At 58.9% G+C, this 12477-nt stretch overlaps 1 protein-coding gene across 1 annotated transcript; it reads right to left on the bottom strand.

The window, feature by feature from the left end:
• Positions 1-3314: 3314 nt before the first annotated feature.
• Positions 3315-11839, bottom strand: MEGF8 (multiple EGF like domains 8). Its single transcript, XM_044668522.1, has 6 exons — positions 11832-11839; positions 11512-11704; positions 6253-6423; positions 6012-6142; positions 5720-5849; positions 3315-5466 (listed from the first exon to the last, which is right to left on the bottom strand). The coding sequence occupies exons 1-6, from the start codon at positions 11837-11839 to the stop codon at positions 4234-4236; spliced, it is 1866 nt and encodes a 621-aa protein (XP_044524457.1). The 3' UTR covers positions 3315-4233.
• Positions 11840-12477: the final 638 nt, after the last annotated feature.

Below are 12477 nucleotides of genomic sequence, written 5' to 3'. Positions count from 1 at the left end.
AATTGGCCCTTGTATGACAGGGGCTCTAGGCTCTTCCCTCTGAACACACTCCAGCTAATTAATGTGAAGATCTGCGTTCAAATGGTGCCACCAGCCGTGTCAATATGGGGACTCCACGACTCTATAAACGGGAGTTTTTTCAGCTATAGAGATTGGAAAGCTTGGGCACCTGCTGAGATCAGACTCAGACTGAATGAAAAAGCATTGATTAAGCACCTCTGATGTTCCAAGTATTGTACAAGTGCTCACATTGACTCATCTGTGTGTGAGGGAAGGGGCACATTGGGGGAGCCTCTGATTTGATGAGCTGGTACATAAAATGATACAGGAGCAGCTGGGTAGCTCAGTGGATTGGGACAGGCCTGAAGATGAAGACCCTGGCTTCACATCTGGCCTCAGACACTTCCTAGCTGTGTGACCTTGGGCAAGTCACTTAACTCCATTGTGTAGCCCTTGCGGCTCTTCTGCCTTGGAACCAGATCCTTGGTATGGTCGGGGACTAGAAGAGGGGTTTTTTAGAGAGTGATGTAACCATCCCCGGCTTTGAGCAGAACGTCCAGAACCCCAAAACTGAATGCCCCACTCTCGACCCACTTGAAATTCCTTCAGGGCAGCCCCGGCTGTCGTTCTTACCTTTAGACAGTCCTTTATCTACCTCCTCTTGTATTTGGCCCTCCCCTGCCTTCTCCCTCTGCTGATCCACCCTTGCTGGCATTGCCCAACAAGCAGAGAGTGCCCAGAGATCGGGCCTTCTGGAAGAGGAGGACCCAGGCAGGATTTCACTATGGAGAAGTTCCTCAGGCAGATGGAGGTCAGGTTAGCTGGCCTCTGGGGACCCCGCTGGCTCCCCACTTCTGGGGCCATTCCTTTGCACGTCCAGGAACCCCACCCTCCACACACACACACACACACACACGCACACACACACACACACACACACACACACACACACACACCTCTGACAACTGAGCAAAAAATGTGCCGGAGCAGAGCTGGAACATTCACACCAAGAGGAAGAACCACTGGCAACGGGGATGATGGCACAGAGTCAGGAGACCCAGGTTCAAATCCTAGCACCAACATTTAACTAGCAAGGATCACCCCTCTGAGCCTTGATTTCCTAATCTGTCAAGCCAGGATGCTAATACCTGGAGTGAAAAGAGGACAAAGCTGGAGGAAGCCTTAGAGCAGAAGATCTAAAGTGCTCAGTAGACAAGGTGGACAGATAGGCCTTGGAGCCGGAGGGCCGCGAACTGAATCTGAATCCAGTAGCCTACCGTGTGACCAGAGTGAGTCTCTTTCCCTTCATGGGCCTCATCTCTAAGGGGAGGGGGACAGACCCAGTGGACCTTTCTGGGTCTCCATCTGTGCTCCTAGAGTATACAGACCATAGTGGCCAGGTGGCTCCATGTATAGAGAGCTGGGCCTGGAGGCAGCAAGACCCAAGTTCAATTCCAGCCTCAGACACTAGCTGGGTGAGGTCATGAACCTTGGCCTGCCTCAGTTTCCTCAGTTGTAAAACGGGGATCGAGCCTAAAGCACTTCACACAGTGCCTAATAAATGCTCGTTTCCTTCCTTATTCAGCAGGGCAGGGAAGCCCAGCAGAAGATGGCCACTGAGAGAACAAGACAACAGAAAATCGCTTGAGTAACAGAAGGGATGGGCCCTGCCCCACCCCACTTGAGGTAAAAAGCCTGTCTGGATGCCCAGCGTGTCTTGGGGCCAAGGTTCCTCCCCTCTTAGTCTGGGTCTTCCCTGGCAAATCCGGGGCTCAGGCCAAGTCTGAAGGTCCCTCCATTCAGTGATCAAGTCCCCTCTGGGAAGGAGACCCTGGGTCTGGGCTCTCCTCCGCTTCCTCCACCTTCTCCTAAGGCCCAGGGACTTCTGATCCTTCTCCTTCTGGGCCCAGCCCATTCTCTAATTGAAGGGACCAAACGTATGTCTCATGCCCTCAAAGGCAGGGAGGGAAGCCAAGTTCTGCACTTCCAATTAGGACAAGGAGGGAAAATCATAGAGCAGTGGAACTGGAAGGACTCTGGGAGATCTGTGCACCCGTTGTTAGGCAAGGAAACCAGAGGCGCACACACAACATGGCTGAGCTGGCACACGGAGCAGCTGCCTCTTCCCCTGCACCCCATACCCTAGAGACAGAACATCATACACGTGAACCCCAAAGTCATCATGGAACTTGGAAGGACTGGAGGTCATCCCAAGAAAGCCCTCAGCTAGGGGCCCGGACATACGTGTCGAGGGTAGGGCAGGACTGTAAATGGAAGACAGGCCCTGGGGGTCTGCACAAGGGACTGCCCGCCCGACAAGTACACTGGCCTAAGGGGCCAATGGCCCAAAAGTCTCCCCTTGCCTCTGTAGAGCAACCAGACAACTGGTTCCCCTGGTGACGTTTTTATTTGGCAATTTTTGGTTTTCCCGTCCCATACACGCCACCTCAGGGACCTCCTTCCTAAGCACCCACAAGTGAGGCTGCTTGAAGCCGCTGACTTTGGGAGGGGGTGAGGGAGAGGCAGCAAGCTCTGGAGAATGGGACTCCTCCCGCTATGAGAAAGGGCGAGGGCTCAGAAGCCAGCGGGATGGTGATCCCTCCCGGGAGGGGCAAGGCGTCTAGTAGGACTGGGTCAGAAGAACCAAGGAAAGGACGAGTGGGATTTTGGAGAGAAGCGACAGGCTCTAGAGTCTGGAGTCTAAGGGACCTCAGGGACCAGAGAGGACCATTTATCCCAGGGATCTAGCCACTGACTGGAGGAAATAGAGGGTATGGAGTTCATTGAAGCAATTGGTTAGGAAGAGAACTTGATTTCCAAGCGCCTGCTATGTGCCAGGCACTGGGCTAAGCGCTTTACGATTATCACCTCATCGGCTATCTGGGTGGCAAAAACGTGGGGAGCTAAAAGGGTTATTGATCACGGAACTTAAGAACCAGAGAGGGGCTTCCAAGGCTATTTAGTCCAACCTACAGAGGAGCAAGAATTCCCTTTAACATCCGACCAGAGCATTCTGGGTTGGCCCACCCGCCTCAAATCAGAAGGTTCCCCCCAGGACAGACAGGCTTTGTTGGCTGGGATCCCAGCAAGGGAAAAGGGCAGAGTCAGAAGCTAATTCCCCTCCAGAGATGGGACTTCTGGGCCGCAGGAGGAGCCCGATGGGCCCTGGGCCACTGAACATGTTCAGCCATGACTTGGATGAAAACATGGGCCACCCTCACCCCCATCTACAAATGACAGAACTGGGAGGGATGGTTCACCATACACTGGACAACAGATGCCAAGACCTCACCAGAATGCCACGCTGGGCCAAATCCAACAACAAAAAATTTAAGTGTTAAGTCTTACAAGTGGCTTCAAAGAAACAATGTGACAAGGTGACTGAAGGCCTAGCGAGCAGTTCTTCTTCTGAGGAAGGTCTCGGGGTTTGATTTGACAAGCTCCACACTGAGATAAGGCAGCCAAGAAAGCTGCCACCGCCGGTGGCCTTGGGCCGAGCTCCTCAAGAGCCACCGCTTCCAGGAACAAGGGAAGAGTTCTAGTTAGACCACTTCCGGGGGGTTAGGAAGGAGACAGAGAGGAGTGGCCGGGAGAACCGGAAGGGTGAATGTGTGCCTCACATTTAGGCCTGAAGGAAGGGCACGTGGTGGGCCTGGAGACGCCGACCCTGCAGGGGACGTGGGAGCTGCTCCAGTGGCTCCGACGGCCACAACCTGTCCCTTTGGGCCCAACGGTGCAGACGCAGGAGCTGTGGGCCATGTTAGCGAGAACAATCTCTAACTGGAATGAACGGCCTCAAGAGGTAGCGAGGTCCCCCGCAATGGAGGTCTTCCAACATAGGTCAGTTGGGATGTTTTCAGTGAGGAGTTGGACCAGAGGTCCACAAGGACCCTTCCAAGTCTGAGTGCTGGGATGAATCCAAAGAGGAGGGGCCCGCAGGAATGGTGAGGGCCAGTGTCTAGGCCTACAGGCCTGCCCAAGGTTCAAACTCGGGAGCAGCTAGTTTGGGGCAGAAGGGTTCCAGGGGTCAAGATGTCGGGTACACGGGTGAAGGGGAGGCTGTCCGCAGAGAAGAAACTTGGCCCCGAGTCCTCCTGGCGTCCAAACAAGGGGCTGCTAAAGCACAGGGGTCTGGGGAATCCAGAGTCCGGAGCTCGGCCAGCTAGGGAGTTCTGCCTCGAGGGATGGGGCAGGGAGCAGGGATCGGCCGCGACCCTCCCCACCCCGGGGCCCTCAGAGAGACATGCTGGTGAGGTTGTCGTGAGTCAGCAGTCCCTTCCTCCCCCCGCCCGCCCCGTGCCCACTGGCCCCGGGTCCGCTGCCACCTCCACAGTACTCCTGCAGCCGGTGCCGCAGGGTGACCAGGGCGGAGCCCAGGCAGGCCCGGTTCGGGGTGTAGATGCCCCCGGGCAGTTGCAGCAGGAGCGTGGCCACCCCTGCCATGCCGTCCTCCGTGGGCTCCAGGGTGATGGGCCCAGCCCTCAGGGCCACGGGGCAGCAGCCCCCACTGCCGGCTCCCCAAGGGCCCCCACCCCCAGTCAACAGCAGCGGGGCCAGGAAAGGCTCTGAGCGGCGGAAGGCGGGGGGCGGAAGGCCGATGCCCGTCGTCTTCCAGGGGATGGTGACGGCCGGGTCAGGAGGGAAGCAGACGGTGACCTTGGCGAAAGGGCGGCTGGCCATCTTGGTCATCTCCTGCAGGTGTCGCCGCTGCTCCCGCCGCTGGTCCAGGGCCTGCTTGGCCTTCCAGAGCAGGACACAGAGCGACAGGAAGAGGAAGAAACACGAGAAGAAGACGGAGAAGAAGACGAAGAGGTCGATGTGTGCCTGGTCTTGGCGGAAGAAGAGCAGGCCCTGGGAGTCGGCCGAGCCGTTGGCGCCAGGCGCCGTGGGGTCCCCGACGCCCAGCAGCAGCAGGTAGAAGCGGCTGGACTTGAGGGCGTGCTGCTCGTGGGGGTACGTGATGACCAGCCGGTCCCGCACCCCGCGCACCACCAGCACGGCGGCCGGCTCAATCACGGTCACGTAGGTGATGAGCCCCCGCGGGCGTACCTCGCGGATCCGCGGCTCAGGGGGCGCCCCGGGCCCCCCGGCCCTCACCTCCCCGGCTCGCAGCCCCGCCTCCGCAGCCACAGGCGGGGGGGCCGGAGGGGGGGGCTGGATGTGGACAGAGTGGATGCCGGTGTCGGGGTCCACGCGGACCACAAAGGTGTCGTAGGAGGTGGAGACGTAGAGGTCCACGGCGCCGAACGTCACGTCCAGGGTCAGGCGGATGTCCACGTTGGTGAATTTGGGCTGGACCCCGAAGAGCACGGTGCGCCCAGGGCCGAGGGCCCGGCGCTTGGGCTCGTGGAAGCAATTGGTCTGGGAGGTGGGGTCCAGGCAGCACTCCTGCTCCACCGAGATGAGCCGGTAACACTGCTGGCCCCCCAGCGGGCTGCCATGAAACGACTCCCGGCACTTGGCACACTGCGGGGGGCACAAGAGGTAGGAAACCTTTGCCGGCCCAGCCCCAGATAGACCCTCCTTCCCTCCGGACTACCTCAGATCCCACCTCCTCCAGGAAGCCTCCCTTACCTGGCTCATCCTTCCCCCTGGCCCAGGCACCTCTCAAGGCCGACTGCACTCTGTCCCCGGCTAAGCCTGGCCTTCACCCCGCTGACCTGCGATCCACTTTCATCCCTGTGGTCGGCTCTGGCTCTGGGCTCCCCCCAGCCCCTACCTGGTACTTGTAGCAGTCCCGGCGGTCACTGGGGGAGCTGCCCTGGCAGGTGCCCGTCTCTGTGTTGTTCTGGCAGGGACAGCCCGTCCCATCCTCATTACAGGTGTCCGCGTGGCCATTACACTGGCACCTGGGAGTGAGGAACCGGGGAGGGAGGGGGGGAGGGAGGTTCTCAGCTGAGGGGTTCCCCGACCCCCAGGGCCTGCTTCCAGGATCGGGGTCTCCTTCTCCCCCATGGGCTCAGCCAGATGTCACCCATCCCCTGTGGCTGGCCAAAGGGGCGGGCACTCACTTGGTACAGCGACCATCCAGAAGGAAGTAGCCTTCCAGGCAGCGCTGGCATTTGTCCCCGTAGCTGTTGTTCTGACAGTTTACACACACGGCCTCGTCCTCGCTGGGCCCCTCGGACACCCACTTCTCAATCTGGTGAGGACAGGGACCCCCTGAGAGCCCAACCTCCCACCCCCCCCCATCAGGAAGCTGAGGGCCCCAATCCCGGCCTCTGCCGCCTCCTCTCCCCCCGGCCTACTCACCTCCTCAGGGCTCAGGGGGTACCTCTCAGGATCCTCTCGGGCCATTTCCAGCTCCTTCTCAGACACACAGATGTCACTATTCCCTCTGCAGAAAGCTCGGCAGGGGCGGCACGTGCCACCTCCCAGGGCCGAGCCCACGAACAGCGGCCGGCAACGTTCACAGTGGGGACCCTGCGGACAGAGCTGTCGTCAGGGGAGCCCAACTTGGGGGTACCAGTGACTCAAAGGGAAAAGACAAAAAGGCAATGATCTCCCCTGGTGGCACAGGGAGGTGTAGAGCCCAGAGCCAGGGCAACCAATAATGCCACCATGCTTGGAGGCCAGGGTTCATTTCTGGGCACCTTCTTCAGAAAGCACCTCGAGTAAGGCGAAGAAGGGCCAGCAGAGGGGACCAAAGGACCCCCTCCTCCTGCCCCAACCAGAAACATCAATCGAGATGTGGGGAGTGGAGGCCCAAGGATGAGACAGATGGTTGGGCCTGGAAAGTGCACAGCTCACACCTCCAACAAGATGATGTTATCACAGTACTTTTACAAGCTGATTTCAAGCTATTATTATAATTAGTATTTATTGTTCAAGAACTGACAGGGATGACGGCTCTGGGAGCCATGACATCTGTCAGATTCCAGATGGCGGGAGGGGTCCCACAGGTGCAGAAAAGGACAAACATTTTCCTGATCCTTGAGCAAAGGAAGAGGGTGAAGTTTGCACACAACAGGATGGTAGGTGCTGGACTCTGTGACACTCATAAAGGGAAGGTTGGGAGCCTTAGAAAGGGAAGCTGAAGGCAACATGGCGTCACGAGGAACAGGTCGAGCCAGACTCCATCATCTCCTTTTCTGACTGGGTCACTCGCCAGGCAAATGAGGGGGATGTCCCCAACACATGCCACCTTCCAGTTCCAGGACAGCCCTGGATCACATTTCTCCCGCTGGAGGGTTGGTGTCCGTGGGAAGGAGCCGTTCCCGTCCTGGGGCTACCAGGATATACTTTTTTTTTTAAGTCCTTACCTTCTGCCTTAATATCAACTCTAGGACAGAAGGGAAAGGCCCAAGCAATGGGGATAAGTGACTTGTCCAGGGTCGCGCATCAAGTAAGGGTCCGAGGCCAAATCTGAGAGCAGGGCCTCCTGTCTCCAGGCATGGCTCTCTGCCCCTCAGGATGGGGGGCAATTACTCCTATTTCTTGGCACACTGCTCATGTTTGAAGAAGGCACAAAGTTTGGACGGCTAGACCCTGGATAAGAGGCAAAAGACTCCCTCCGTCTGCACGGACCATGAAAAAGGACCAAACAAACGATAGAATGGAATAAGGTCAGACACCAAGTTCTACATTTGAGTTTTTTAAAAATTGCCTTCCAAAACAGAGGATGAGGGCTGGGTGGCTGGCCAATTTCTGTAAAAAGCTCCAGGATTTCCCACCTTGGGACAAATCAGCGGTCTCGTGGGCAGAATGGGGAGGGACCATGTGGGAAGCAGAAGCAGACCAAGCATGTCCAGAAGAGGTGACCAGGCTGCTGGGCAGATGGGGATGCTGGCCATCTCAGAGGGGGCAAAAGTAGGAAGGCGAGGCAGTAACGAGGGCCACACTCTGAGGGTCAATGGTAGGGGAGGTCATGGAAATAGCTAGCCTCAATGTAGAGCACTTCACAAAGGGATCCTACCAAGTCCGGGAGAAGCAAGGCTGTGACCACCCTCATTTGACAGAAGAGGCAAACAAGGGTGACTTGCCCAGGGTCACACTGCCTTCCCCACCCAGGTTCACCTTCGTGGGAAGTCTTCAGGTAGAGGTGGGAGCCCGCTGGCTGGGGACACTGGAGAGGCCTTCCTTCAGGGTCTGGGGCTGACCAGGTGGCCGCTGAAGTCCCTCCCACTCTCTCTCCTGGAGCCTCTATTTGAAGACCTCCAGGTCAGGAAGATCACTACCTGTTGGCCCAGCTCATTCTCTTACTAAAGCAGCTCTGCTTGCTGGAACATTTCCTCTTCCATCCTGTCTAATTCTACCTTCATGCCCCCACCCCCACCCCCACCCCCACCCCCCGGCCTGCCAGGAGGATGGGAAGCATGTGGGTCTGGAATTGGAAGGGCTGAGTTCAAATCAACACTCTGGAGCCTCTCTACCTGCACGGCCTCGGACCAGTCATATCACTTCTAGGCCTGCCTCCTCCACAGCAAGGGCAGGAGGGGACCCCCAAGGTCTCTCAAGGTTCTCGATCTCTGAGCCTGTCTCGCTCCCCACCACGGCTCTAATCATTCCTCCCAAGACCACCCTGGGCACCCGTGCCCTCCGACGCTCAGCAAATACACCAAACATGAACATTTCCACTTAGAAGAGAAACAGAGGGCAGGACACGCCACCTGGGAGGAGGAAGCAGAGACCCAGCGCATGGCCAGCAGGTGGCCAGCAGGGCCAGGGTCTCCTTGCCTTCTCCTCACTCGCATAAACCTGTCTTCTCATCCCCTCCCATCCTGGCTGCCTTTCCCTGGATTCACTCCAGTCTGTCCAGGCTTTCCTGAAACATGCCACCCCTGGGCCCAGGGCCCCAGGGCCAGTTTGGCCAGCAGAGAACAAAAAGACTCTCCCTTTTCCTGCTTAGTAGCTGACCTGCAGACCAGGACACCCAAGATTCCAGGTTAGGAAATCTCCCAGGGCTGGGCTGCAGAATGAACCCAGCTTCCATCTTTCAGAATGGTTAAGTTTCCCCGACTTCCTGCTTCTGCAGCAGGGCTGGTCCTCCCCCAGCCCTCCTGCCCTCCCCTGTCCAGGGCCATCCACTCACTCTCCCACCTCCATCCCCTGCCTTTTGCTCTGTGGCTGTGGGTGCAATTTCCTCCAAGCCAGCCTTTGTTGGGGAATCTGAAAGTAGCCATTCCTGCTTCAGGTTGGACCAGTTCATCTCAGAGGGCACCTTTCCAGCTCAGCATGACAGAGAGAAGACTGGTGAAGTGCCTGGGGCCAGTCCGAATTCACCAACTGGGCCCTCCCTGAGGCAAGGCCCTCTCACTCCTCCCTCCCTGAGCCTCTCTTGAACCTCCCCTACCTTTGTCCTGTTTTCTCTGACAATGGATCTTCCAAGCATCCTGCCTTCTCTCTCTCCAGAATCTTCCATTTCTCCCTCTCTACTGGCTCCTTTCCTATTGCCTTCACATATGCCCAAGTCTCCCCACCCTGAAAAAACCTTCACTACCCTATTCGTGCTACTGCCTGCTGCCTTTTCAATGTCACAAACTCCTAGAAAAAGCTGTTTCCGCTCCTTCTTCCTCCCTTTCCTCTCACTTTTTTCAACCATTTGTCATCGAGCTTCTGGCATCACCGCCCCTCCATTAAAAATGCTCTTTGCTCCAAAGCTACCAGCAGGATTTTAGTGGCCAGATGGGAAGGCCTTACGCGTGCCATCCATCTCTCGAAAGACAAACGATGGCCCCGTTAGTCGTCAGCTTTGGACAATAAATGCTTCTTCATAGAAAAAATGCTTAAGTCATCAAACAAATCTGAGGGTCTTTTCTCCATTCTCATTACCCTGATTTAACTTCCGCCTTGCTGACGACCTCTTGTCCCGTCTGGCTTTTGGCGACACCGATGTCACCCACTTATCCCTCCTACCTGTCTCACTCCCGGGACCCCTCTGCCGGCCTCCCCACCTCAGCTGCACACACAAGGCAACGTGGATCTCACTAGCGTCCGCATCGTGAATTCTCAGATTCCTTTCCCTGATCAGTCACTGACCATTTCATCTCTCCCTCTGCCTCAAGTCCTCTCGCTCTGTTCTTCGTCTCTCCGGCCCTCGATTCTACCCCAGGCCATCCCCTATGCACCAGTGAGGCTCTCCTCCCACCTCATCTGGACCCCTGGGGGAGCCGGAGGGAGTCTACACTATCCTCTAAAAAGTCCTTTGCCTCCGTACCCCATCCTGCCCTGCCAAGCCCCAGCCTCAGATCATGCCACCATAGAAAGGCTGGGGAAAACCAGGAAACTGGGCTGGCTGGGCCTGCTCCACTCTCTCCCTCCCTCCTCCACTCTCCGCCAGGGCTCTTCCATGGCTTCTTCTCCCCTCAGTCCCCCGCCTCCCAGACCCCATCTCGTGGGCAGCATTCCGTCTTCTCTGGCCACTGGCCCTTTCCCAGCCACTCTCTCACCCGTCATAGACTGCTGCCTTCACGACAGACACCTCCTCCCTGACGGTGCCGCTTCCCTGGGCCAAGGCCTCGCCGCTCAGATCTGCCCCCTCCCGTCCCTCCTTCTTGGGGCCGACCGGCCACCCTGTTCACAGACACCAGAGGCTCCCCATTACCTTGGGGATCAAATACCAAATGCTGCCTGACATTCGGCGCTCCTCCCCCATTCAGTGTCCAGGGCAGTGCCCTGGCCTCCGGGGCGCCCCTCACACAAGACACACAAGAGCCTCCACGCCGGGCCCGGACGCTCTAAACGAGATGTCCATCCGTGACATCTGAAGCTCACTGTGTCCAGAGCCCAAGGCTCCCAGCCTCAGCTCGGCCTCCACCGTCCTCTGCCTATCATGCCTGACCCTCTTCTCTGCTCTCCCGGCCGGCCTCTTGCTTCAGACCCTCCTCGGCACCCCCAACCCAGGGCCAGAGCCTCCTCCAGGCTCCCCACACCCGTCTAGCCTCCGTGGGGCTGCTAACGGCCCACATGCAGCTCAGAGCCTGTGGCCTGACCCTCTCCGGATGCCTCCAAGATGAGGACCTCGAAAGCCTTCCCCTACCCGGCCCCCAGTCACCCCGGCAGCCTCCCCGGATGCCCCCTCCATCTCCTGCCTCAGGGCCGGCTACCTCGTCCTGCCTCTGCTGCTCCCCCTCCCGAGCCGCCTTGGACCCGACTGCTCGCTATGTCTCTTGGGTCGTTCTCTTCAGATTTACTTTCCATCTGCTGATGGGGCAGCAGGTGGGCAGTGAACAGAGCGCTGGGCCTGGAGTCGGGAAGACTCAAGTTCAAATTGTGCCCCAGACACTTCCCAGCTGTGTGACTCTGGGCCTCAGTTTCCTCGTCTGTCAAATGGCAATGATAATAGGCTTCTTCCTCTCAGAGCCGTTGGAAGGTGTAGTAAGGCCACTGCAGGCCCCTCAGGGCCATGGACATGCCAGCGATTCTTGGTGCCATCCCTCCTGCTGGCACGGGAGTACCCCAGTGCCCAGCACCCGCCGAGTGACCACGTGCGGGCCACGGAAGGCGCAGAGGGAAGAGCTGGGGGGCAAAGGGGAAGCCGGGGCAGGGGCAGGGAGGGGGCGAGAGGCTCACCGCGGTGTTGTTGTGGCACTCGAGGCAGCGGTCGCGGGCCCCCACGCCATCACAGTTGCTATGCCTGTTGCAGCGACACTCGGTCGAGCAGTTGCGGCCAACGAACCCGAAGTGGCAGAGGCAGCGGTCGGGCTCCACGCAGGAGCCGTTCACACAGCCCTGGGCACAGACCGGGCGGCACTGGCCCCGCACGCTGCCCGGGGGACGAGGCAAGGGTCAGCCCGGCCTCCCCCACGGCCCCCGCCCCTTCCCCCCCGGCCCTCCTGGCTCCTGCCCCGACCCCCCTCGTCCATGGGACATCCCCCCGGAGGGGTCCTCACTGGTCCATGGTGTAGCCGGTCTTGCAGGTACACTCGTAGCCGTGAGGCCGGTCGTGGCAGTCCTGGGTCTCATTGCAGTCATGGTGCCCGTTAACACACTCGTTCTCAGGAGGGCAGGACAGGAAGGCCCAGGAAGCCCTAGGATCTCCGTGCCCGCAGGTCAGCCCTGTTGGTGAGAGGGCGAGGAGCGGGTTCACCCCAGGATCTCCCGTACCACCCCCACAGTCCTCAAACGCCCGGGTCGGGACGCCCCACGGGACACCCACAGAAACGGGAGATCTGAAGGAGCGAGCACTGTCCGAGGTCCCAGGGAGTCAGGGTGGGCCCCTCCCCCCCACGGCTCCGCGTCCCACATTCACCGTTTCGGGGCCCACTGAGGCCGCCCTCCATGCACAGTCCTGCCCCGTCCTGGCCGGGGTCCCCGCCGGCACACCAGCCGCAGTGTGGGCGTCGAAGGCAGAGGGCACATTGGGGGGCGTTGCCACAGCCCAGGGAGCAGCTCTCTGCCCCTCGCAGCAGCCGCCCGCAGCCCCCTGCCAGGCAGCGCAGAGGCAGGAAAGACGGGCTCAGACACTGCAGGGGCACAAGAAGGACGAGGGTGACGGGAGGGAGGGATGCGGGGAGGACCCCCGAGCAGCGACACGGG

This window comes from Gracilinanus agilis, chromosome 3 (genome assembly GCF_016433145.1).
Source record: "Gracilinanus agilis isolate LMUSP501 chromosome 3, AgileGrace, whole genome shotgun sequence".
NCBI lineage: Eukaryota > Metazoa > Chordata > Mammalia > Didelphimorphia > Didelphidae > Gracilinanus > Gracilinanus agilis.
The sequence above is the reverse complement of the archived record's forward strand: the minus strand, read 5'-3'. Positions and strand labels throughout refer to the sequence as shown.